We start from the raw sequence: 23,754 nt of genomic DNA, 5'->3' as shown, positions 1-23,754 counted from the left end.
TCAGGTTAATGCTCTGGCAGGAAGCTGCTGGAATGAACACTGCAGTGTGAAATGTTGGGCAGCACGACTCCACATCTGTATGTTTTCTTTCTGTCCATCGTGTGTTTGCATTACTCTGCAGTATATCAGTATATTTACATTGTTTCCTCTTTCCTGCCGTCCTCCTTCAGAGCAACACAGCCTCCCCTTCCTGTTCACAGACGGCTTCTCTCTGTGCTGCCATCTACACTCCCGTCACTCAGCGTCGTCCACGTCTTCTGGCTCGTCTGAGTGTCGTCCACGCCCCTCTGTCCCACTGACCCCCGCCGTGGGGGGACTGGGTCGGCCTTATGTAACAGAATCATGCGGTGGGAGCGCCGCTCCTCGGAGCCAGGTGAGGAATGAAGCACCTGCCTGTGTGAGAACCGATCATCTCATTAATGCGCGTCGCCCATGGCAACTGTGCTGAATTTAGTACCGGATGATTAATGGTCATGTCTGTTTGTTTTTTATGCTTGAAGCTCTGATCAGCTTCTCTTGGGGAACTCAAACTTACTAGCTAAATTATTGGTTTAAATCGAACATCTAAAATTAGAAATAACAATGAAATTCAGCTATTAGTCACGTATTTTAGTCACTGGATCACATATCAAAACCGGAAAGGTTTTAGTGGCTCGTCAGTCTTTCCAGACCACTATTTGTTTGGGAGCTGAGGCGATACATGAGTTGCTTCCAAACACTTTAATTTCATGTCGGAACAGATCACAGATCCTACTGTTCCTGTGCAATTAAGTCTGATGGTTGTATAAACAAGCTTTTCTTCTTCATAGAACCCACTGCATTGAACCCCATTGAAATCCTCCTTGTTATTCCACCACACATTGATTTCTGAAACATTCATATTGTTGTTTCTAAATGAATATGAACTTGTTTTCTTTGTATTATTTGAGGTCTAAAAGCACTGCATCTTTTTTTGTCATTTTGACCATTCCTCATTTTCTGCAAATAAATACTACATTTTTGCTTGGAGCTTCGTAGACATGTTGCCATTAGTTCACAGAATAAAAGAAAAATGTTCACTTTACTCAAACCATAGACCTATAAAACGTAAAGCAGCGAAACTGATAAGTTTAAGTGATCTCTTATGTTTTTCCAGAGCGGTATATATATTCATTTTGCTGTTGCTCTGTAGTTCATTTAGGGTCATTCGTTGCATTTTTATTTAATTCATAGGGACTGAAACTGCTGGAGTGATGTTAACCACCAACTTGATTTTCTCTCTTCTCAGTATAAATGCAGTGAACCTGAGTGAAGTCAACCTGCTGGAGAGACGAACACAAGAGCAAATCCTACAAAATCAGATGGTGTCAAATTCAACAAACCTAGCAACAACAAAACAACAAGACACCCGGTCAGTAGGATGAAACAGAAATATATTTTTGGTGCTTTGGGCTCAGAACACATCAGAACAGCACAGACACATAAAAGCGCTTCTGTGTTTAATAATGAGCCTGAGGGAGGGGTTTCACATTTTTTGAGGGAAGCTGAGGAAGTATATTTTTTAAATAAAAAGGGAATAAAAAGAAGAAATAAGTGCTCAGACGGGAGACAGTTTGGTGGCTTTAGATGGATTCATAATGAGCTGACGTTGCAACAGAGTGGAAAATGCAAGAGCACACATTTCAAAGCTTTCAACAGAAAGAAAAAACATTACAAAGTACAATAATTTTATATAATATGAACATGGGTAAAAAAAATCCAAGGGATATTTTTCAATTAAAAACAAAATGTTTGTCTACATTATGTAAGTTTTGGCTGGAGTTTTCATCACGTTGTCCTCTAATGTCAACGAAGTTTGAGACGAGGTCTTCGAAAGTTGATTGAGGTAGGAAGATGTGCTGGATTTTAAAAGTGTGTCTCATTTGGCTCAGTTAGTCCCTTGTTGATTTCAGTTAATTTAGTTAAAATCTGCCTCGGTGAGGCGGCTTGTCTGCTGACCGAGGCGCTCCGAACGCCTCCTGAGAGGCGTAGGTGATGTACAGGAAGCCGTCAGCGTCTCTGAAGCGGGAGTAGATGTCCCCCATACTGGAGGACATGCAGGACATGCTCCGCTCTGCCACCAGGAGGAACAGCGTCTGGGTCTGGTCCAGATCGATCTTATTCCTGGGGAACAAGATACAGAAAGGTCAGAGGGGAAGGAGAGCTGCTATACTTACATTTAGGTCTCGACTGCTTCTACAACCAGCTCACACACTTAAAAAACCCGCCTTGCTGATTTTTTGGAAATAATTTAATGTTTTTTGGAGTCTGGAAAATAAGCCGTCACCATCTACAACAACTCTCTAATTAAATAGGTTATAACAACATTTTATTTCCCTTTGTTTTAATAAAGTATTTTTGAATTTAAATCTCATTTAAATTTGATTAAGTCACATTCAACAGGCGCTGCACCGTTACCTAGCAACAAAGGTTTACCTGAGAAGGCAGAGGAACTGACCCAACGTTAGCTCAAAGGGAACCAGAAACTTTGTTTTGTCCAGCAGTGGGAGGCTTTTCTCTCTGATGTAACGTTCTACTATCACCTGAGCAAAAAAAAAAAAAAAAAAAAAAAAAAAAAAAAAAAATGCAACTAATAGTTAGAAAGAACCTCCCAAAAACATGAGTTATATTTGGAAAGTTTCAACTCACTGGCAGCTTGTTGGGGAATTTAGACCGAATATTGCACACTTCATCTTTTCTCGTCGCTAAATACGAATGAGAGAAATTATTTTACACAATTTGAATCATCATCTAAGCAGCATGTGCAGAGTTTGGCGTTAGGAACCGATGCAACAGAACTAAGAGAGTCTTACCGAGGCATTTCCTCTGCTTGAAGGGCGTCATCTCCATGGATTTCTCAAAAGGAGCCATATTTGCTCGTCGTCTGGGACGGTTTTGGAAAGGCCAATGGTTGGAAGTAAGCGAACCTCAGCGAGCTGCAGAGACAGCCGAGGTTTTATAGCCGCAGAGCAGGGAGGAGTCCAAAGGCGAGGTCCTTGTCCTGGTGGGTGAGGACGCGGAGACCCCCACGGCCCCGCAACGGAGCATTTTCCACATCAGAGTGAGACCTGAAAACTGCTTTTCAGGCACACAAGAAGAGTATAATTAAGGCAGCCCAACAAGCCGTGATGAGACGACTGAAGAAACTTCCTGAACAACTTGAAAAACCTCCTGAGGCCATCCTGAAGCTGAGAACTCTCGACCTTTAAACCTCTTCAAGTCCGTTTTTAAAACGTTGTACATATAGAAATCTGAAAGTGTATTCGTATTCAGCCGTCCTGAATTGATACTTTGTAGAAGCAACCTTTGGGTAAATTTCCCTCCTCTTTTCAAAGTAGCTGAACTAAATCAGAGTACATGTAGAAGATTTCTAAAAATCTATTTTCAAGTGTTATCAAAGACTCTCACTGGGATTTAACATATATACTTAAGAGTCTAAGCTGCAACATTTTCCATCACATAAAGATTAACTTGTGTATTTTCATTTAGTGTATGCTAATATGGCCAGATTTTTATTTTAGAGAGACAAACGTCATGTAGAAGACAGCAAAGGACACAGCGCTCCAATCAGATGGTCTGTCGTGGTGAAACACCGCCCTCTGCTGGTTGAAGTTGCGAATAAAGTTAATTGGGATTTGCTTTCATGTAAGATTTCTTGCTTCACTTTTATCATCAATAAATGATTCACACAATAACACCAGAACAATCATATTAAATAATTGATTAAAGCTCAATTATTTAATTATGAAGATGGTGATAATGAGTAGAGCTTCAGGACAGAAACCAGCAAATAAAATAAAAGAGAAATATAATTGTACGTCGTTAAAATAAATGTCCAACTGTTCCCCAACTGACCGCTAGGGGTCAGCAGTGCATGGGAATAACGTTGTTCCCAGTAACTGGGATAATAAATTTACCTGCTGTCTAAACACGAACCTCCTTTGGATTCACTTTTATCTTGGTTGGCATTTGCTGTGTGGATTTAAGGCAACTTTCTCAGCAACACAAACCCAAAACCTACAGATTAAAATACTTACAACACTTGTCATTATTATTAATTAACAGATGAACTAATAGATTTAAAGTTGCTTTTCCACTGGTGCCCTCAGTAGTCGGGTGGACGTGGGTGGATTGAGCAAAAATATCGGTAATATTGATACTAAGTTCAGATCGATAGCTTTAGTTTCAGATTCCATCTTGGAATTTTATTTCAATTTTGTATTGTAGTTTCTCTCTCTACTTTAAAAAAAAGTTTTGATTTGCTTTCAAATGATACATTTTTACTCTTTGTTTCGTTTAGGGACACAATGCTGTTAATATATTATTTAAGTATTTTATAGACACCTGTAAACTTCGTGTAAATTTTGTCTGACGTTTGAACAAAATAACTCAGAAAAACCCGCACAAACACCTACAGGTCAGAGGTTTTATAAATCTTAAATAAGACATTTAAATGTCAGCACTGATATATAACAGATGAGCCATGTTTTGGTATTATGCCAAAATACGCAGGATGGCACGCCTCTAATCAGCGCATACAAATGCATGCCACACTTTTCAGAAAATGAACAATTTTCCTTTGATTTCACGGGATATATGCACGGCGTGTTTTTCACAAAGCAATCTTTAAAGTTTTTGTAGATTTAATTGAGAGAGACTGAAAAGCGTGTTATTTCGCCAGCTATAGAAAGTACAATTCTCTTTAGACTCCACCGCTGAGGGGAGGTTTAGTCAAATCATTAATATACAATATTAAATGAATGAACAAAGAGATTCTCCAAACAGTTTACTCAGTTATTTATAATAAAATACTTGTGGTCAAATTCCTGCACACTATAGTCGGACACGCGGGGAGGTTTCTGTGCGTCCATTCGAAAATCCCATCGGTCCAATCCGTGCGCAGGTCCGGACCAGTGGCTCCTCCTCTCCGCCGCCAGCTCCCACATGTATCTCCCCTCTCCGTCTGTTGCATTGTCTCATTGGGGACGCAGCGCACGGAGTCCAGCGGGCTGATAGGAGCACCGGAGGATGTCAAAGGAAAGTCAAGCCCGGGACGGATGTGAGGAATGAGTTGCTGAGGGTTTGGACTGATTGGGTCCAGTTTGGCTGCTGTAAAGGTGAGAGCTGCTTGAAGCTTCGCGGCTCTGCACAGATGGACAGGGCTGCATTTCAGTCAATTATAGCTATGTTAGTAGCGTTCGTCCGGAGTTGCGTGGCTCTACCCGGAGCAACACCGTAAATCCCGGTCCGAAGCCTCATTTCTGCCGCCGCCGTCTCCCAGGATGGCCGCCCGCCGCGGCTGCGTAAACTCGCTCTGGTCGGGCACCGAGCGGGTCCGCATCGGAGAGCGCCTCAAAGCGACGCTGGCGGGGGTTCTGGAGCTGGAGGTGCTCCGGCGCAAACACCTGGAGATGGTGGACGCCGCGCTGAGGGAGCGGGCGCCCGGGGAGCCGCAGGCGGAGGAGGCGGAGAGCGCCGCGTCGGATACCGAGCGTGGCTCTGCAACATCCCGCAGGCAACAGGTCAGTCAGTGCGTCTGTCAGCTCGTAGCCCGGGTAGCGACATGACGGGGTTATTAAATATGAATGCGAGTTGGCGGTGATCTGCCAAGGAGCCGGTCCCTCTGCGGCTCAGTGGGCGGATTTTAGGCTGCGCCCGGAGCTCAACGGAGCCGCTTGATTGAGACCGAGCCAAAGCTCATCCGAGCATGGAGGCTGGTTATTAGATTGAGTGGCGGTCACATGGAGCAAATGTCATTTAGGTCAGGGAACCAGAACCAGCTTCATGGTCGACCCTGCTGGTCCATCTCGACTCTAAAGGTCACTTTAACATTCTGCTCAAATCTAAAGAGGCTGGAAGAAGGATTTATCCATCACTCAGCATTTTTCAGATCATTAGAGCCATATGGCTAAACTGATTTTAAACATCAAGTTCTTTGCAAAAAAGAACAGACAATACACAATTTCACTGGAATTTTATCTAATAGACCAAAAACAAAGTGATGCGTAACTGCGAAGTGATGGAAAAAACGGCACAGATTACATAAACATCTTGTGTTGTGTATTCGTGTACTCAGCCCCTCTGAGTCAACACACTGCCAGCTTTTTGGGTTTTGTCTCTACCAGCTTTGCACATGTAAAAACTCAAAAATGCTGCTTTTTTTTCTAATGCAAAATGACTTGATCTCTGTCATAATGGAGGGAAAGCATCCGTTGGCACTGCTTAAGGTTTAACACCCTGATCCAACACACCTGAACCAAATGGCTGAATCCCGTCATCAGCACAACATTCAGCTCTGCAGAGACCTGGTAATAAGCCATTCATTTAATGCAGGACTGTTTGAGAAAGGATGCATCTACAGGTTGCGTTACAGCAGCTTTTGAGGAATCATCTAGGACATCTGTGTTCATTCTGACAGAAGGTGAATCTTCGCTTTACTCTCAGGTCTTTTGAAACTTCTAACAGGTTTTTTTCCTGGATCATACAGGGACTGTGTGTTCAGGTGTTGGTTTTCTTTCTAAATGACTTTCTATGTTCCTTGGCATCATGAAATGCTGTTTGTTCTCTAAAAACCTCCAAAGCCTTTACAGAACAGCTGGATTCATCCTGAGATTAAATCACACACAGACGGATTCAGAAGTTGCCTGTAGTGCAGAGGACAAATACAAGCCACACTTTTCAGGTTTTTGTTTGTAAAAATGTTGAAAACAATGTATCATTTTCCTTGAACTTCTTAGTTTCGCTCTATTTTCTTGTTACAAAAAAAAGTTACATTGTTTCCCTTTTCCTCCAAACCTCGGGCTGGAATAAATGCTGCTGTTTTGTGTTGAGAATGAGGGCAACGTGGGTCGACATGCAGGACAGGAATCTGTCCATGTATCATCCTCGTCCCGTAGAAAATTATTACAGACATCACTTTGCTGATGACGGAAAGACGATGGCGGATTAAAAACAATGGAGAGGTAGTCTGTAAAATGTCAAAAAAAATTGACTTTTGGTTGATTTCTTGATGTCATCCCAAACATCTCATTTTTACTCTAAAATGAAAAGTAATTAGGTTTTCAAAACTGCAATATGTTCAATCACAATATCAGTTTGCGATCACAAAGCTTTGGTAGATATCTGGTAAGTTATTTGTATTCCATGTGCCGTTTGTTCGCGCTCTGCAGTTGGATGAACTTTCACTGCCCTGTTTGCCCAAACTTGACACAGGTTTATTAACACTAAAGGCCATGGAGAGAAATGAGAACCTCATAATAACAGAAAAGACAGAGATAAGTGAGATACATGGATTATTTGCAACAGATATCCTCAGCAGTAATATCACAATTGCATATTTTACTTATATTTTGTAGCTGAAGGGAAATTATTGATGCTTGGCTTTAGCAAATAAATTCTTTTTTTTTGTAATCGGTAAGAGCTGTTTAAAACTAACTTCTACTGGCTTTACTGTATGGTTCTAAAATGCTATGGCCTCTTTTTGTCTTGTGATATCCTTCTTTAAGACATGTATGACTTCACAAAAACAGGAATACATCGATTTATGTTTTGTTTTTTTTTTGTTCTGTGTTTGCCGTGTTGGACGGAAAGCGTATCGCTGCGCTGCTTTGGAGGAAAAACCTCTGGATTGTTTCCAGCGATCGATTAATTCCCAGGACAAAATTCCAAACATTTTTATTTATATATTCATTTTAGCTACAGTTTAGGCAGATTAATCAGTAACAAATTCACGTTTTTTTCTGTTCTGACTTTGGGAACTTCCTGTTCTGTAAAGTGGCCGCGTTCTATGAAAAGATTTCCATGCAGGAATATTCCTGTTCATGACAAAATTCACTGTCAGGGCCGTCGTCTTTGTGGCTGAACCTCAGAGAGGATACAATTAGACCGCAGTGGATGTGGTGGATCAGTTCGTCATGGATTATCTCCGGATTATCTCTGGATCTGACAAAGCAATGACATTACAGCTCCGCGCTGTGTTTGCAGGTTTCTCTTTTTAGATATGAAATCAGCCGCCGGTGGCTACAATAAATACCATCTCGCCGTTACTCTGAGCAGCTGATACTTCATCACGGTCACTTTGAACACACTGTTATTACACCGTGAGTCACATTAGTCAGCAGCCTGCAGAATACTGATACATATAAACACGAGGTCTCCTCTGCAGAGTGCTGCTTGTGGCCGCGACATTACGATAAAGTCGCATCTCGAAGCTTCATTTCTGAACAGTGCGAGAACGAAAATTGCGATCTGAGAGTGGGCATCTGGATGGAAGCTTGTCTCCTTCTGTGCAGCCTTCCTCGCCACCCACCAGCCAACATCTTCTCCGTAGTTCCCCCCTCCCTCCCTGCCTGTGGTGCGGAGGGATCCTGCAGGGAGGCCGGGCAGCAGCACTCATTCTCACCTCCGAAGGGGAGCTGCTGGCCAGGCAGAGCAGCCTGGCTCTCTGCCCTTTGCCCCCGTCAGGCCCTTTCCTTACATCGACGTTTGCATAAACGGGGAAAAAAAATGGTTGTAATTGTTGCAAGGGAGGACCATAATTAGGTGAAAAAAAATTACAGAGAAAAAGGAGATTTAAAGTGCAACAGCGGCAGATTTGTCTCTCTCATTTAGTGCATGTTGTAATCTGTGGGTTTGGTTTTCAAAAGAATCTTATTTACTCCAGGTTTTTGGTCTGAGATAGATCTTCCAGAAAAATAACTTTGTTCCAAAACAACGCTGGTTGAAGGAAGGAAATGTGCCTTTTGTGACTGAAACATGCTTCCTATCTTTTGACTTCTTCTCACTCGATAGCAGCTTGAAGCAGCTCTTCTCCTCTTTGAAATGGGTGTCAAGGCCGAGTTGGAATCCTCATTGTTGCTGTTCTGTGTGCAAAAATAAGCGTTCCCTCCGAAGATAACACAGAGAGATGAAGGGAACACGCTGCAGAGTCTCTCTCAATTTGCATTGGATGAAAAGGGGATGCATCCACCTAGAATAAATTCACTCACTTTAAAGGGCAAATCTTAAATTTAAAAGCAGAAAACCTAAAAAAAACAAACAAACAAAAATATAAAACTTATACTGATAGAAAGTAAACTTACAGGAAGCATTTGTCTGTAAAACAGAATAAACACACATAGATGATGACAGTGCAGCAGAGTATCTCTACACAAAACAATTTGTTTTTCTTTTCTGAAAGAAATATGTCAAATGGATGTGTGGCTCTGAGATTCCAAAGGTTAAAGGTCAATACTGATGCGTCCCCCCCATTGCTGCAGGAGAACTGGGTTAGATTTCTGAAAGTGAGAAGGACAACCTTTTCCTTTAAAGCAGTTTCTCTTCTGGAAACAGTTTTTGTTTCTGTATTTCTAAAAGAAATGAGACCTTGAAGTTAAAATCCAAAGCTAATGCCACTGTGGCAACAAAAATCTTGTGGGAACTGTAGGTTTTATTTGTGAGCATTAAGTTTTTTAAGACAGAAAATGAATGATTTCCTACGGTTTTAAGATTTGAAAACATTTGTTGCCATCCACATATTTTATTCTTAAGTAAAGCTGCAACTGCTGTCTAGAAATGCTCTTTTTATTTTTTACCCACAATAATGAGTTTTTCACCTGTAGCCCCTTGACAATGATGGTAAAAAAAAGCAAACAAATACAAGAATATGAGACAAACACACAGTTAGACACGAGACTGAACTAAACAGAAGAAGACGATGAAACATTACTGCCTAGAAAATAGAGACAATACCATAAAAATAAGCAATACAACAGGTACAGTTTCTTTAGTGTTGACAGGAGTTTAAATCAGCAAGCCATTCTTTCAATAGTTTAGCAAAAGCCTTATAAATTAATCAGTTTCATTCCTGAGCAAATCTCACTACCAGGCTGACTGAGTAAAAGCTACTGAAGCCAGTTTTAACACGACATCATCCTCCATGCTGGATAAATCAGCATATAATCTTCATAATGATTACACTGATGCGTTCAGCGTTTCGCTATGCGACCTCACTGCCTTGTTTTTGCTTGCATTTATTCGTTTTCTTTAACGTATTTCTCAACTTTGCACGCAGAAATGATTGTGAATTATTAGCTCTGCACTTAGGAGAAATGCACACAAATTACGTCAATGTGTTTTTAAAGTGTCTTGTAGACGTCTATAAACTTTTGTCTAAATTCTGTCCTAGATTTGAGTGGAATAATTATATTTACAGACATGGTGATAATAAAGACATTTTTGTAACTATAGTCAGGTCTTTTCCTCAGGTTTTCAAGAGTTGACAGCATTTTCTTCTTTATATATACTGAATATGTGTGTGAAATTGGAGCAAATGATTTTAATCAAGACAACAAACCAGTTATAGGGATAAAGCCCCATCTCACAATTATGCTTTTTGTGCTTCTATTGAGGGTTTTGTATCCTAAAACAAGAAATTGGAAAGCGTCCCCTTACATGGGAGGGACATTACTCTGACTTGTGGAGTGAGTCGTCTTTTGTCTCTCTTATTTTTTGCCTCTGGTGGTTTGGGGGGTGTCTCTTTAGCTGACAGAGCAGCTCTGAAACGTCGACCCTCGCAGGTTCTCCGTCTGCAGCCTGAACGCAGAAACGCAGCGTGGGCCGCCTTTATATTCCAATCTGACGTTAATAATGCAGGAAACAATAAATAACATGCTGCATGGAAGTTACAAAACAAAAAAAAAAAAGGCTCGCTCCGCCCTGCGACAGCATCCTCATCATCATCATCATCATCATCATCGTTGTGATCACTCTTCTTCAGGCTGTGCCGATGGTGACGTCATGCACCTGTTAGGAGGAGGTAAATTGCATGTGCAGCTGCGTTATTGTCCAATCGACCCGCGCATTTTCTGCAAATTGCTCCAAAGGGGAGCTGAGCTCCTCTCTCACATGAAGCAATATCATATTACAGAGCTCAGAGCTGACCTCCTATCCCTCTGCTGTCTTATAATCTGATCACTGTGTAAGATAATACCCCATAAAGTGTAATGCATTGTGATGTCAGGATGGTTTCGTGCAGATGCTAATGGGTTACTTCGCTCAAACTTGGGTTAAAGCAACCCAGCATGCAGGCTCAGATGTGCGTTCCTGGCTCAGATAGGAAGGGAGCGCGTGGATCCAGCCTGGGGATGAGGGAAATATTTCGGGCCTGCATGTTGTGCGGCTCTGAGTCTGTGTGGGAGGCGAAGCGAGCAAGAGTTAGAGAGCTGTAGCTATGGTGAGTCGGGGGCAGTGGGCTCTGAGGATATTAGAGAAGTGGGTGAGATGGTGGCGGCAGCGGTGGGGATTATTTGTCGAAGGGAGCGTGGGGGGAGGTGGGGGTCCTTCAAGATGCCCTTCTCTCCTCGCCCGGCAACCGCTCCTTCCTTCCCTCCCTCCTCTGCCTTCACTCACTCAGTGACTCACTCTGCTATTCCTCTTCTTTTTTTTTTTTTCTCATGTCCCTCGCACTCGTTTTGGTCACCCACGAGAAACATAAAGAGCTGTTATCAAAGTGATAAGAGGAGAGGGGGGGGGTAAACCTGAGCTGGATCAGAGTCTGACATTCTTTCACCCACTTTTTCCTGTCCGTCCCCTCCTCCTTCCCTTCTGCCGCTCTGACTGCTCTTTGTTACATCATCTGTCCTCTCCCATTATCTGCTGAACCCCCGCCCCACACACACACACGCACACACACACACACACACACGCACACTCACCCCTCATCTCCCGTCACCCCAGCAGTGAGTCACTACCTGTATTGTTTCCTCAGTAACCACTCACAGTGTTGCTCTTGTTTGGGCTCGATCGGACTCATCCCGCCGCTCCTGCCTGGTCTCCTGGAGGGCCCGGTCGGGGATTTGGAGGGTGAGGGGGTTTACTCTAGTGAGCTATTACTAATCTGGTAAATGGAGGCACTTTGCTAACCTGACAGCTGTTATCCCTGCTTGTTCTGCTGCGAGTGGAGTGACCTCATTGGAGACGTGGTCCTACATGTCTCTTCTCGCAGATCTGTGCGTCTCTGAACTGTACATGCAGAGTGAACTCATTAAATAGCTGAGGAGGGTTTCGTTTGTTTTCTGGTACAGTCTCAAAAGGTAAAGCAGAAACTAGTCAGTTTCAGTTTTGTCATCATTTCCCCTGTTTATTGAAGTTTCTCAGGGTGATTGTTATATTTTCTACTCTTGATAGGGCTCCGGTTGTTTACAAATATTCCTACTTAATTCAAACTGGGGTTTTTTTGTCAGTAGTAAATAATTTTCTTTTCAGTGTATTTTACTGTAATTTCACATAGTTGACCCACAACAAATATAAAGTAGTTGCATGAAGTAAAGGAAAAACTGTACAAAGCTTCCACTTTCTTTTTTTTTCAGATCCTAAAAAATTTCAGATCATTTATATTTATATTTAAATATATTAAAAATATATCCAAAATATTTTGGAAATATCTTTAGCTGGAATTACAGCCTCGTGTTGTTCTTCATTATGGGTAATTAAAAAATTGATAAAGAATAAATAAAATATTGGTAAATCTGGCACAACACCGGTGTTACTATTGGATATCAATATCAGTCCAAGTAATATCCCGGTCGTAATAGGGTGAGCTAAAAAATAAAACATAAATTAACGAAGCAGGTAAATTTTCCTCCAGGAATCGTTTCAGCCCTAATGGATAACAAATTATGTGACGACTGAATAAAAAATCTGGACTTTTAAAAGATGCCTTTACCAGTTTTTCACAGATTTACATGAAGGTTTTTGCTAATTCTTCTTAGTAAAGCTGCTCAAGCTCAGTCAGTATGACTGTAAACAACAAATTTAAAAGTTTTCTTACAGATTCTCTGTTGGATTCAGGTCTGGACTTTGACTAGGCCATTCTAGCACATGCTTTGATGCATTCATAATGTGTCTGGTTGCATGCTTGGGGTTGTTGCTCTTCTGGAAGCTGAACCTCAGGCCAGACGTGATCATTTCACCGCATGTAGCAGATTTTCCTCCAGTGTTGCTCTGTGTTTAGCTCCAGCAGTCTCAACATCAACTCCTGGCTGCGTCCCCTCAGCATGATGCTGTCACCACTGGGTTTTAAAGTGAGGATGGTGTGTTACATTTCCATCATACTTAATGTTTGCTAGTCAAAATAAAACAGTTTTGCTGACCAGAGTTCTTCCTTCAACGTGTTTGCTCTTTCTAAAACTGTTTCAGGGATTCATACATTTGCAAGACACTATGTTATTTAATCCTGATCTCAATTTGTTATGCTGTGTGAAAAGCTGATTTCATATTTCTCTAGAGGCGAGACTCTTAACGTGTGTTTAAAAAGCTGCCTGACATCTAAATGTAGGGGCATGTTTGAACCAGTTTTCATGGGAAGATGACACATCCAATTATCTTGAACGCTGATGAGGAGCACTACAAAGAGTACAGCCAGCTACATGTGAACACTAATTTAATTGAGAGTCTTTCTTCTTTAGCACCAAGTCTCCGCTCTGACTTACAGGGTGGCCCTTTAACATTTTAAAACATTTTAAAGCTTTTTCTGGTGCCTAAATGGGTCAAAAGGAATTGAAAACTGAATTTTATTTAAAGTTAACTTGCTTTTTGTTGGGTGTAAGTTTGTACTAAAAGCTTCCTCATGACTCATTTCTTTCTTCAGCTTTCTGAGCACATGTTGCACAATATGTTGTCAAAGTTCAAATCAGAAAGTGAGGGCAAAAGCAGGAAAAAAAAGTTTCAAAACGCCTGAACAACTATTGATTAGGACCACTTTAAAAGATTACAAGACAGTCTGGCTCCTTCGAAGCAAGTAATCTCATTTTGTTTTTTTGTTTTTTTATTGCTTTTTTTCAGGCTGCCTCCCCCTCAAACACAATGGGGTCAGGTTGTCAGAGCAGCCCAGAGGAGTGTCTCAGTAACTCGGGGGATGTGACCGTCCAGTCCTCATCTGGCAGGGGGAGTAACTCCCGGTGGTCCACTCTCTCCTGGGACGTCTCCTCAGACCTCCTCTCCCCTCCGACTCCGGACTCCAGCGGCGTGGTTCACCTGGACAGCGACTCCAGACCCAGTTCAGGTAAATACACACCCAAAACACACACCTTGTCGGCCGCAGAAGTGGGAGATAATGACCGAGGGTTTGTCACCTTCTGATATAGGTGAGAGATTTCCCATTAAACATTAACCACAATCTTTTTTTTAGGTTTATTTACTTGAACTCTGAGTGACTTGGCCCTAACTTGTTCAGTTTTTTTCTATCTGTCTTTGTCACACTGTTTAAAAAGTCATAAAAAATAGCACTCTCTTACACTTCTTAGTTAAGCAGTCAGTGCACACCCTTGTCTTGGAATTATAATAATATCTCAGTATCTACAGATGATGCCTCTTTATTCAAAAATTAAACTTACACAGGTAAAAACTGCCTTTTTCTATTGTTAAGGTTTCTACTCTGCAAGTGGGAGCTCTCTGTCAGACTCCAGCTACTCCGTGTCCAGTGAAGCTGCCCATGTTGGACCGGTGACCCCTGCTAGACCCCCAAAGTCGTGGGAACAAGTTCCTGCTTCTGCTGACAACACTGACACCCTGTGGTCAGAAGGTGTAGTGCAGCTTCAGCAGCCTGCGACAGACGGCAACTCGGAGGAAACGGAAACAGCAGAGGATCCGACTGCACCTGCTCCAGGTGATCCAGGTGAACTTTTACAGGGTCTTGCGAAAGTTTCCGTGGTCCTTGACCTCTTTATGTGATAGGCAAACACAGAGTAGTGTAGTAATCAATTATTCTACTGATTATTTTCACTATTAATTAATTAACTGGACAAAAAAATTGACACATTCTGCATTTTTTTATTTAACCACTTAAGACTTTTCATTCAGATTAATAACTTAGTTACTTTTTAAATAATAAAAGCATTTTTAGGGTGTGCTTGATCATTTATAGCAAACGATACGCCTGCAGCTAAATTGTTTTGGCTCAGTTACTGAGTGTGTTGCTCTTTCAGGAAATCAGATGTTTTAGTCTGTATTCTCCATAATACAGACTAAAACATCTGATTAGATCTAAATTAGATTCATCACGATTAATCCTTTCAGCCATAATTGTCATGTTCAAAGACTCTCCCGCCTGTTCTCTAGCAAACCTTCACAGAAAATATAGACTTGTCTAAGAGGCTCCTGAGGTTGCACTGAAGTTTATTAGAGGTATCAGAGGAAAGTGGGCTGAATTTTTCTGTCACTACATTAATTCTCAACTTTGTTATTCTATCACATAAAATCTGAAAACTATAAAACTGTATTTATTTATGTTTTTCTTCTTGTCTTTACAGCTGTTCAGGAGATTGATGCCTCTGGTTTCAGCTTTCTGTCTGATCTTTGCACGGTCGTCGGTGACTCCCTGGTTTCCTTCATCATCCCTCTTCTAAATCCCTCTTCATCCCCCTCCTCTGTGCAGCTGAAGCCCCAGTTGGACCCCTTCTACTGCACAGACCTGGTGTCTCGTCGAACCAAAGAGGTCTACTCTTATCCAAGCCCGCTGCACGCCGTTGCCCTCCAGAGCCCCCTCTTTACCTCCCTGAACCAAGAACAATCATCCTCCACAACGTCTGAAGGAGTCCAAGACGATGAGGCGGCAGAAGCAAAGCCTGACGCTGCCCCTCTCCTGCCTCAGCAGCCTTCCACTCCTGCCTCTGTCACCCACCTGGAGCAGTACATCGCTCGCCTGGCTTGCCAGTACCACCAGCAGGTGAACACATCCACCTCCGATCTCACGTCACCTGCTGCTCCTGCTCCAATCCCGCAGAGAGGTCCTTGTACTCCTGGAAACAGTCACGGCTCCACCCAGTCTCTATCTGCCTTTGAGAGCCATAATACACCCTCCACCCAGCTGGGTGGAAGCGCCACTCCTTGCAAGTCCCTGCTGGGAAACTCGGCCAGAGTCAGCCTCAGCGCTATGGGGAAAAAGGCCACCAGGAATTCAATCAACCTTGGTAATCTCCCTTCAACGACCGGAGAAGATTTAAGCATCAATCTGCATCTCAACCTCAACTTGAACTTGGCTCCAGGGATGAACTCTATCCGCGGAACCGCCGACACAGCCAAAAACAGCAGCAGTGGAGCCATAAAGAGTGATGTGAACATGACTTCGGCTGCGTCTTGCAAGTCTCTGTCATCTGCCACTCCCACCGCAGGAGTCAGGTCTCGTTCTCGGATCTCAACTTGTCCAAGCAGTTTGAGCCACCGCAGTTCCCTGGAGGTCCCGCCGAGCTCTGGAGCCACTCCTGGGTTTGGGTCGTCTTCCTTCTGTCGCTCGTTGGATTGGAGCACCGGTGGTCCGCCTGAGGTGGGACAGCCAGTTTTTGTGTCAAACACGGGATCGGCTCCGGGATCTCAGCGCAGCAGCTTGATCCAAGAAACCTGCTCCAGTCCCAAGCTGAGTGAAGACTCCCCCATGGTGGGGGAGATCTCGCGCCTCTCAGGTCTGTCTCGGGCCGTGGTGGTGGGACTGATGGAGCAAGGTGTGGAGCTGGATATCGACTGCTTCCAAACGGATCCTGCGGGTGCGGTGAGGAGCCACAGTAAAACTCACCTGACTCCGCAGAGGGATCCATCGCTCGACTACGGCAGGCTGATGGAATCCACCCCACAGCGGCCGATCCAGCTCTCCCTCAGTGTCACCCACTCCCCCCAGTCTCAGTCCAGCCTCACCCCTCCTCTCTCACACTCCAACAGTCCCATTCACCCATACCAATCCATACACATCCCTCCCCCGCCTCAGTACTCCTCACAATGCCACTACCAGCACATCCCTTCTCCGTCTGATCTTCCCTCCTCTACAGCCTCCTCCCCAGCTTCACACCCCACCCCAAGGGCTCGCTCTCCTCCTCGCCCCCTCAAGCCATCACCTATGGGGGCCACCCCGCTCTCGGTTTTCCGACGAGATTCCCCTTTCCAGTGCTCCCTGCCACACAACAACCGAACCTCTTCTTGGGAGCATGGAGGACTCCAACCAAGAGGTGGCTCGCTCCGACATAGTGGGGGAGGAGGTGAGGGTGGGAGCAAGTGGAAGAAGGTGGAGCGAGATGGGCTCTACCGGGGGAAACACGCGTCCCATAAGCTGGTTAGGGCCGCTACTGTGAGCAGCTATGCCAGAAGAGAGGACTACAGCTCCGTTTGGGCTGAGGAGGCAGCCCACACACCCAGGAAGTCCTCCAGCAAACTATGGAGGGGCTTTGAGGGACGATTGTGGAGGAAAGATTCTGAGACAGAGAAGGAGGAGATGGACAGAGCCGAGTACGGATATGGCTGGAGCAGGGGGAACATGGGAAGCTGGAGGAGGGAGAACCGACGAGCCAAGGGATCCTCCGACAGGAAGCCAAAGGTTGATCACTCCCCCGTCTTCTCCAGGTCGAGAGGGAAGGAGGACGGGGATAGACGCAGCTCCAGCCTCCGGCTCTCCAGGAGGGCTCTGTTCAGGAGTGAGTCCCAGGGTCTGCTGGTGCCTCGGAGCCACAGGGAGGAGCTGGCGAAGAGGGGCCACTGGGTCTCCTCCTTCGATGTAGCGCAGGGTGGCACAAGCAGAGACGAAGGCGTCAGACTGCTGAGAGCCAAGGAAGAGGACAAGCGACTGTCCTCCACCGCCAGCCTCTTCAACCTGTCTCGCTCCCAGAGCCTGGAGGGCAGCTGCCAGTCGCTCTCGTCTCTGTCCTCGCCGTCGTTTTCGCCTTCCCCTCCTCCACGGCAGCCGCTCCAGCGCTCTCGGTCGCTGAGGGATTTGGGGAGGAAGGTGTTCGGCTCCATGAGGTCTCTTAGTCTCAAACGAAAGCCGTCCAAGAAGTGACACTTGTATAGCCAGCGAACCTCATGTTACATTCAAAACACCGTTTGTGCTTAGCATTATGTCTGATGAAAAGGAAGTGCCATCTAGTTTTGTTTGCTGATTATTCAGATCTCTGATGCTGCCTTTAGGATCTACATGAAAGGTCCTCTCTGGCACATAAAGTCTTTCCAACTTGCCATTACAATATCTTCATTCCTTCTACTAATAATCTGGTAAATTTGAACCAATATTGCCACTTTTGTTATCCTCACAAACTAAAGGAAAAAGCCACAAAATGCTAATGGATTACTGTGAAGCTCAGAGTAACTGCGTTTCCATTACAAATGTTCGCAGAACCTTTGATATTCTTCGAATATTCAAAAAACACAATCTCTTTCTTATTTATTCTGTTAAATAAGAAAGGCAATTAAAATCACACATGGATAAGTTTGTTCACATAAGTCATTAAAAAACTTCCCGCACCTTGATCATCCAACCACTTCCTCTTCCTCTTCCTCTTCTTCTTCGTGGTTTGTGCTGGTGGCAACATCCGGTTTTTGATCATGTGACTGGTGTGATGCGAATAAAGTATCTCTATTTCAGTTTTGTGAGATAAACCAATTTAGATACGACCAAAAAAAAAAAAAAAAAAAACTATTGTAGCGGCAAAACTTATCAACAAATGAGTTTGTTCAAAATTGATGTGTTTCCATTAAGCAAATTTATTTTCAGAAAGTCAAGTTGCATAATTATATGGTAAACAGAAACGCAGCTTGTGTTTTGGATCAGTAAACTTATTTGTTGGGACTCCTGGTAACGGTGAGTAAAACCTTTATTGCAGCAGCACAATTTCACACCAAACATTTAAATTGAATATTGGAGAAGGAAGATGCATATTTGTCCGGCTATTTTAGGCGGTTGATGCAGATCAACTTTTCATTTTAAATTGGAAAAATTTTTCGACAAATTAATGTATTTTAATGGGAAACATGAAAATATATTATATAATCTGTATAGAACACAAAGATTATATAACAATCATAATGTTATATGTTATAACATTATATATAAGGAAAAGTTACCCAAATCTTTTCCTTTACGCTGAAAACAGTTCAGAAAGTAAAAATCAGTGGAACTACCAAAGATATTTGGAAACTTAATGGCTTTTGTTTAATAAAACAAACCCATGAAACTATTTTTATGTTTTCATTCTAGTGATTTTCACCAAAATATTGCAGGACTAATTTGTTGAGCTGGTAAAAGAAACAAAAGATTCGCAAAACATTTTGTGTTTATAATTTAGAAAAATAGGTGATGCATTTGCATTAAGAGGCTCTTAGAACACTTGATCAGCATAAAAATAAAAATTAGTATAAAATGATATATGCTTAAATGTAATTGATTTTTGGGGAAACCAACAAATGTACCAGCAAAGTTTCAAACTGTAAACTTATTTCTAAAAGTAATATTGTTTAAATTCAGAAATGATTTACAAAAAGCACCACAAGTTAACCTAATTATTTAATAAAGTAAATCACATTGAAGAATGGTTTTTTTCTTATCTTTTAGAATAGAACTGTGCTACTGCAATAAAAATATTAAAGCATCTTTGCCCAGAGTTATCTGAATAACCAATTCATATGTTTGTGAATACTGACTGAATAACTATTTAAAAAAAAAACAAAAAAAAACAGTGAAATGGAGAAAATATAGAATATTTTAAATCTGTGTTTTTACTGGAGGTTTTTGATGTTTCAACAAAATCAGGCGAAAAGAATCAACTCTGGGAAGCTTTTGTGGTTCAGTTTCATCATTCTGAATATTAACTCATTACTGGATATAAAAAGCTTAGTTGCATAAAGCTCCAACTCCCCTGTAACCATGAGAATGAATGTGCGCACACATACTCCCCGCTCTGCATGCTGCTCTGTGACTCGTTCAGTGATAATAGCTGTTGTGAGGATGTGATACTCTTTAATAATTGGCAATACAGCCTCTGAAGTACAATCATATTGGCCAGATGATGACCAAAACCAAGCAAATACTCTTTAACTTGATATTTTGCTCAGGACTTTGAAATGAATATTGAATTATTAAAACAATGAAGCATTGTATAAGAATAATTTGTGGCATATGAGAAATAAAATAAGCTGATAAATGATATGTGTCTAAAATATGTGCATTTTATTTGAAAAAAACAAACAAACTCGATTTTTAAATAAAACATTTCAGGAAAACTCAAAAACCAACATTACTATTACTGAAAAGACAATCAGAGGCATTTTGGTAGTGCATAAAGAATCACTTTGACGTTCATGAGCACAGATTACTTGACTTTCTTCATTTTCATGTTGCTAGGAAACTAACTCTTCTGTCCTCTTCTTTCTATTTTCAGCCATGACATGTTTACTGTCCTGCTCACTGCTTCCCAGCGGTCTGTAATCTGCAGAAACCTCTACATTCCTATTTCTCCTTCAAACTCAAAAACCTGTCGGCATTACAGTTCAACAAGTGTATTTTCCTCTCAGGTGGTCCAGCCTGGCTGAGGTTGAGGTTTCGTTTGGCACACTGAGTCCTTCTAAACTCCATCACCGGCTCTGTTTGGCGGGTTAACTCTCTCCACTGTGCCGTCCTTTGAGCTGGAGGAGAACATGCCCTGATACATGGCTCTCTCTTTCTGCAGCTCCCGGTTTAGCTTCTCCTCTGCCCTCTGCAGGTGCTTCCTCACATTAGCATCTGTGGGAGAAAATAAAAGCAGTTTCAGCATGACGTGTGTTATCCCACAAGATGAAATTAGACCAAACATCCAATAAAATAAAATCAGTCAGACAATGATTGAATTCAAACTATTTATTTTTTTATTACTATTATTTTTTATTTAAATGTAGTATGTAAATTATTTGTATTTTTTCATTTGCAGACTCGAGGAAAAGTACTTGATTGAATTTCTTTACATTGCTATCTGTAGCACAAGATAGCAATGTAAGAATATTTTATAGGAATTTAATGTTAAAAACCAACACAAACTAAATATGAAGGTGAAGGAAAAACATACACCGACAATATTTCTCTTCTTTTGTTAAGTAACCCACAATCCTTTGCTGCATCACTATCACATGACCAGACTAACCCCACATGGTCCACATGCTCTGCTCTCCCTCCAGAGACACAAACAGCAACAAGACGGAAATAAACATTGGTTGCTCATAGCAGCCAAGTTTTACTTATCAAACAGATATTGGCTGATTCCAATGTTAATGCCACTATGCATCCCCAATTAACTTGTGAAAGAGTTTGAGGGTTGTGAATATTTTTGAAGAGCCTTGGATATAACGGCTTACTAGCTTTGAACTGTAACTAAAAATTTCCCTTTCTTGGTTAAGGTTAGCTTTCAGTTTACTTTAACCAGAAAAAAATAAGACAAAAAAAACTAACAAGCTTGAACATGATCAACTTTTTATTCCTCCACAGTTTGACTTGAGTAAAAAAATTTGCCCTTTATGGATTAAAAACTCAAATTAAGTTGATAGAACTGCTCACTTGTAAGGTTTAAGATGGTACCTATAAGATATGGCAAGCATTTTAAACCGTTACCTTTGTTTGACATTGGTTAATGAGGTGATGTCATTACTAAACTTCCACTACAAAGAGTTAAAAGCCAAAGAATCAAGTTAATTATTTTTTGTGGTCATTCCCTCTTGTCCTCATTGAAGTGTTTGTGTTTTTATTCTCTTCACATCTACATAGTCTCTCTATGAAATTAGCTTTCTATTTTAGTGAATGGATCTTAGATTTTCTTTATTTAAGCCGGAGCTTTTTTTGTATATAAGTAAGTGTTACCTCTGCATGCTATATTAGTTTTAATGCAGCCATGTTAACAAAGAAAACTCCATTTAGTGTCGCTTGTGTCATCCTAACCCATTCTAAAGTGCTGATTTTTATCGGTAAGTGATCTTTCATCAGAGTTCTAAAGCTGCTGTGGTTGCATGTCCCATCCTGGCTCCATCCCTACCATTTGGTAGCTCTTTGCAGACCTGGGTGAGGTATTGTTTGGCTGTCTGTGCGTCTCCCATCTCCAGAGTGGCCACCCCTGCCCGGTACAGCGCCTTGACGTTGCCTGGCTGCCACTGCAGCACCCGCAGGCTGTACTCCAAGACCCGAGTGGAATCCACCTTCTGTTTCTGCAGCAAACAGGCTAAAAGACACAAAACGGCTTCAAATATATCTCTCTGGCTGAAACACTGAACCTGTAGAAGCTACTGGCTTTACTTAGTCCTGATGTTTATATACCAGCTAGGTTGTTGTAGCAGTCCACTTGTGTGTTTCTAAGCAAAGCCTCCTGTTCCAGTGTGAGAGGAGGTTTCTCAGGTCCAAACCCTTTCACTGGTGCCATCACAGTGGAGTCGAGGCCTCGGAGCACCAGCAGGGCGCGGTGGTAATGACCAATGGCAGAGCGAATGTTTTTCTGCTTGTAGAAAGTATTTCCTTTAGTTTTGAACTGGACAGCTTCTTCCAGCAAAACTGAAACGGGCTTGGCAGAAGTCTCGTGTCCAGCAGGACCCGCTTCTACTGCCACTGCCCCCGGCACATCAGGATTATCGTCCGCTCCAAAAGCCTCCATCTCTGCTGGTTAGCTGTGAGAGGAGGAAGAGAAATGTGTTTAATCACTTTCCTTTAAGAGAAATAGACAATCATTAAACTAAAGTTTTATTTTGTTTATTTTTGTCACTAATATTACTGTGATCATAGCGCTTAGTTAAAAGGAAAAAAAATAAATCTCATCACTCCTCTATAATATATTCTTATTGTTCTGCCCAATCAAGATACAGACAACACATACAAAATGTATCAAAGCAAAACAATATTGTAAACCAAAATGAAAATAAGTCCCCTTTAAACATTCCTTCCCGTTTTTTGGGGGTAAAAATCTAGCAGTCCATTAATTCATGACACCTTAACCGCAATTAAAATATACCCACTACCAATCTGGGAAGTGCACTGCACCAGTTAATTCCAGTAGCATAACATTGTTATTGAATCATGATAACGTAAAAAGGAAACAGTCGAAATGTAACTCAAGCAGAATGCATATGTGTGTGTGTGTGTGAATAAATCCTCTGTTTAGGTTCCTTTAATCATTTCAATCCGGGTTATTTTCCCCGTAACCAGTAAAAGAAAACCTTAACGGATTTTAACGGTTTGCCATTACAGCTAATTGAGTTAGTGTTCACATGCTAGCTTCGGCTCCTCAAACCCTATCTCCAAGAGTATTCGTATTTCAATAGATTGGCGAATAACATCAATTAAATCATCTTACCTTATGGTGATAATTCAATTGCAAAGAAAAACTTATTTCTATAAAATGGCAAACATATTTTAGCTCCCCAGTCTACCTATTTTTGCTTCCGGCTCTTTTTCTTCTTTTTCTTCTGGACTGTGTCACTACAGGTAATCGTGATGCTGCCCTCTCGTGTTCGTTGTCCACATTTTTTGTCTTTTGAGTTTTAGTGGTTTATTTTCTAATTTGGTGAAATGATAGTTTAATAAATCGTCTATTTTTTATTTTATTTTTTTTTGCATAACCAATCTGAGCTCCTTGCTTGTTTGAGCCTGGGGTCACATGACCAATAAACAAGAATTAACCCTTTTCACCAAGGTTAGTTGTAAACAAAACATTGCATTGCCATTCCAGTTTAAACTCTAATTAGTTTATAATAAATGCCCATTATCTTTGTATTGGGAAGTTGGACTTTCCTGGCACTCAAAATGCAAGAAGGGCAGTGCTGATCTCTGCCTCACATGCAGATGTAGCCATTCTAGTTGCTTTTTAAAATTTCAATAAACAAAAAGCGCATAACACAGCCTCTATGTGTGTTTTTTGTAACGGATAAATTAAAAAGAAATTGATTATGAGTTTGTAATGCTTGCAACAAAAAGGGGAAAAACACTCAGCCATGAGT

At 41.9% G+C, this 23,754-nt stretch overlaps 3 protein-coding genes across 6 annotated transcripts; 1 reads left to right on the top strand and 2 right to left on the bottom strand.

Moving 5' to 3' along the window:
• Positions 1-1,430: 1,430 nt before the first annotated feature.
• On the bottom strand, positions 1,431-2,931 carry map1lc3cl (microtubule-associated protein 1 light chain 3 gamma, like). Its single transcript, XM_044126963.1, has 4 exons — positions 2,832-2,931; positions 2,668-2,723; positions 2,455-2,561; positions 1,431-2,142 (listed from the first exon to the last, which is right to left on the bottom strand). Exons 1-4 carry the CDS (start codon positions 2,887-2,889, stop codon positions 1,941-1,943), a joined length of 423 nt encoding a protein of 140 aa, XP_043982898.1. The 5' UTR covers positions 2,890-2,931; the 3' UTR covers positions 1,431-1,940.
• Positions 2,932-4,872: 1,941 nt separating this feature from the next.
• si:ch211-168f7.5 (nuclear pore complex protein DDB_G0274915) lies at positions 4,873-18,989 on the top strand. 3 transcript variants are annotated; one of them, XM_044126958.1, is made up of 4 exons: positions 4,873-5,540; positions 13,840-14,059; positions 14,423-14,662; positions 15,306-18,989. In XM_044126958.1, exons 1-4 carry the CDS (start codon positions 5,301-5,303, stop codon positions 17,813-17,815), a joined length of 3,210 nt encoding a protein of 1,069 aa, XP_043982893.1. In that variant the 5' UTR covers positions 4,873-5,300; the 3' UTR covers positions 17,816-18,989. The 3 variants fall into 3 exon arrangements, with proteins under 3 accessions (XP_043982893.1, XP_043982892.1, XP_043982895.1); XM_044126957.1 differs by having other exon boundaries at positions 14,423-14,671; XM_044126960.1 differs by lacking the exon at positions 4,873-5,540 and adding an exon at positions 6,376-6,439 and having other exon boundaries at positions 14,423-14,671.
• On the bottom strand, positions 17,903-23,277 carry ttc9c (tetratricopeptide repeat domain 9C). Of its 2 annotated transcripts, none has more exons than XM_044126962.1 (4): positions 23,188-23,277; positions 22,085-22,428; positions 21,807-21,989; positions 17,903-20,530 (listed from the first exon to the last, which is right to left on the bottom strand). In XM_044126962.1, exons 2-4 carry the CDS (start codon positions 22,413-22,415, stop codon positions 20,373-20,375), a joined length of 672 nt encoding a protein of 223 aa, XP_043982897.1. In that variant the 5' UTR covers positions 22,416-22,428; positions 23,188-23,277; the 3' UTR covers positions 17,903-20,372. The 2 variants fall into 2 exon arrangements, with proteins under 2 accessions (XP_043982897.1, XP_043982896.1); XM_044126961.1 differs by having other exon boundaries at positions 23,112-23,276.
• Positions 23,278-23,754: the final 477 nt, after the last annotated feature.

Source organism: Gambusia affinis, linkage group LG09, assembly GCF_019740435.1.
Source record: "Gambusia affinis linkage group LG09, SWU_Gaff_1.0, whole genome shotgun sequence".
Lineage (NCBI taxonomy): Eukaryota > Metazoa > Chordata > Actinopteri > Cyprinodontiformes > Poeciliidae > Gambusia > Gambusia affinis.
The sequence above is the reverse complement of the archived record's forward strand: the minus strand, read 5'-3'. Positions and strand labels throughout refer to the sequence as shown.

Excerpts from the sequence above, each read along its gene's own strand:
- map1lc3cl (XM_044126963.1), bottom strand. The coding sequence starts at position 2,889 with ATGGCTCCTTTTGAGAAATCCATGGAGATGACGCCCTTCAAGCAGAGG. Across the intron at positions 2,562-2,667 it reads AATTCCCCAACAAGCTGCCA|GTGATAGTAGAACGTTACAT; the intron begins GTGAGTTGAAAC and ends TTTTTTGCTCAG. Across the intron at positions 2,143-2,454 it reads CAGTTCCTCTGCCTTCTCAG|GAATAAGATCGATCTGGACC; the intron begins GTAAACCTTTGT and ends CTTGTTCCCCAG.
- ttc9c (XM_044126962.1), bottom strand. The coding sequence starts at position 22,415 with ATGGAGGCTTTTGGAGCGGACGATAATCCTGATGTGCCGGGGGCAGTG. Across the intron at positions 21,990-22,084 it reads CTGCTACAACAACCTAGCTG|CCTGTTTGCTGCAGAAACAG; the intron begins GTATATAAACAT and ends TGTGTCTTTTAG. Across the intron at positions 20,531-21,806 it reads CTGCAAAGAGCTACCAAATG|ATGCTAATGTGAGGAAGCAC; the intron begins GTAGGGATGGAG and ends TTTCTCCCACAG.
- si:ch211-168f7.5 (XM_044126957.1), top strand. The coding sequence starts at position 5,301 with ATGGCCGCCCGCCGCGGCTGCGTAAACTCGCTCTGGTCGGGCACCGAG. Across the intron at positions 5,541-13,839 it reads CAACATCCCGCAGGCAACAG|GCTGCCTCCCCCTCAAACAC; the intron begins GTCAGTCAGTGC and ends GCTTTTTTTCAG. Across the intron at positions 14,672-15,305 it reads ACCTGCTCCAGGTGATCCAG|CTGTTCAGGAGATTGATGCC; the intron begins GTGAACTTTTAC and ends TTGTCTTTACAG.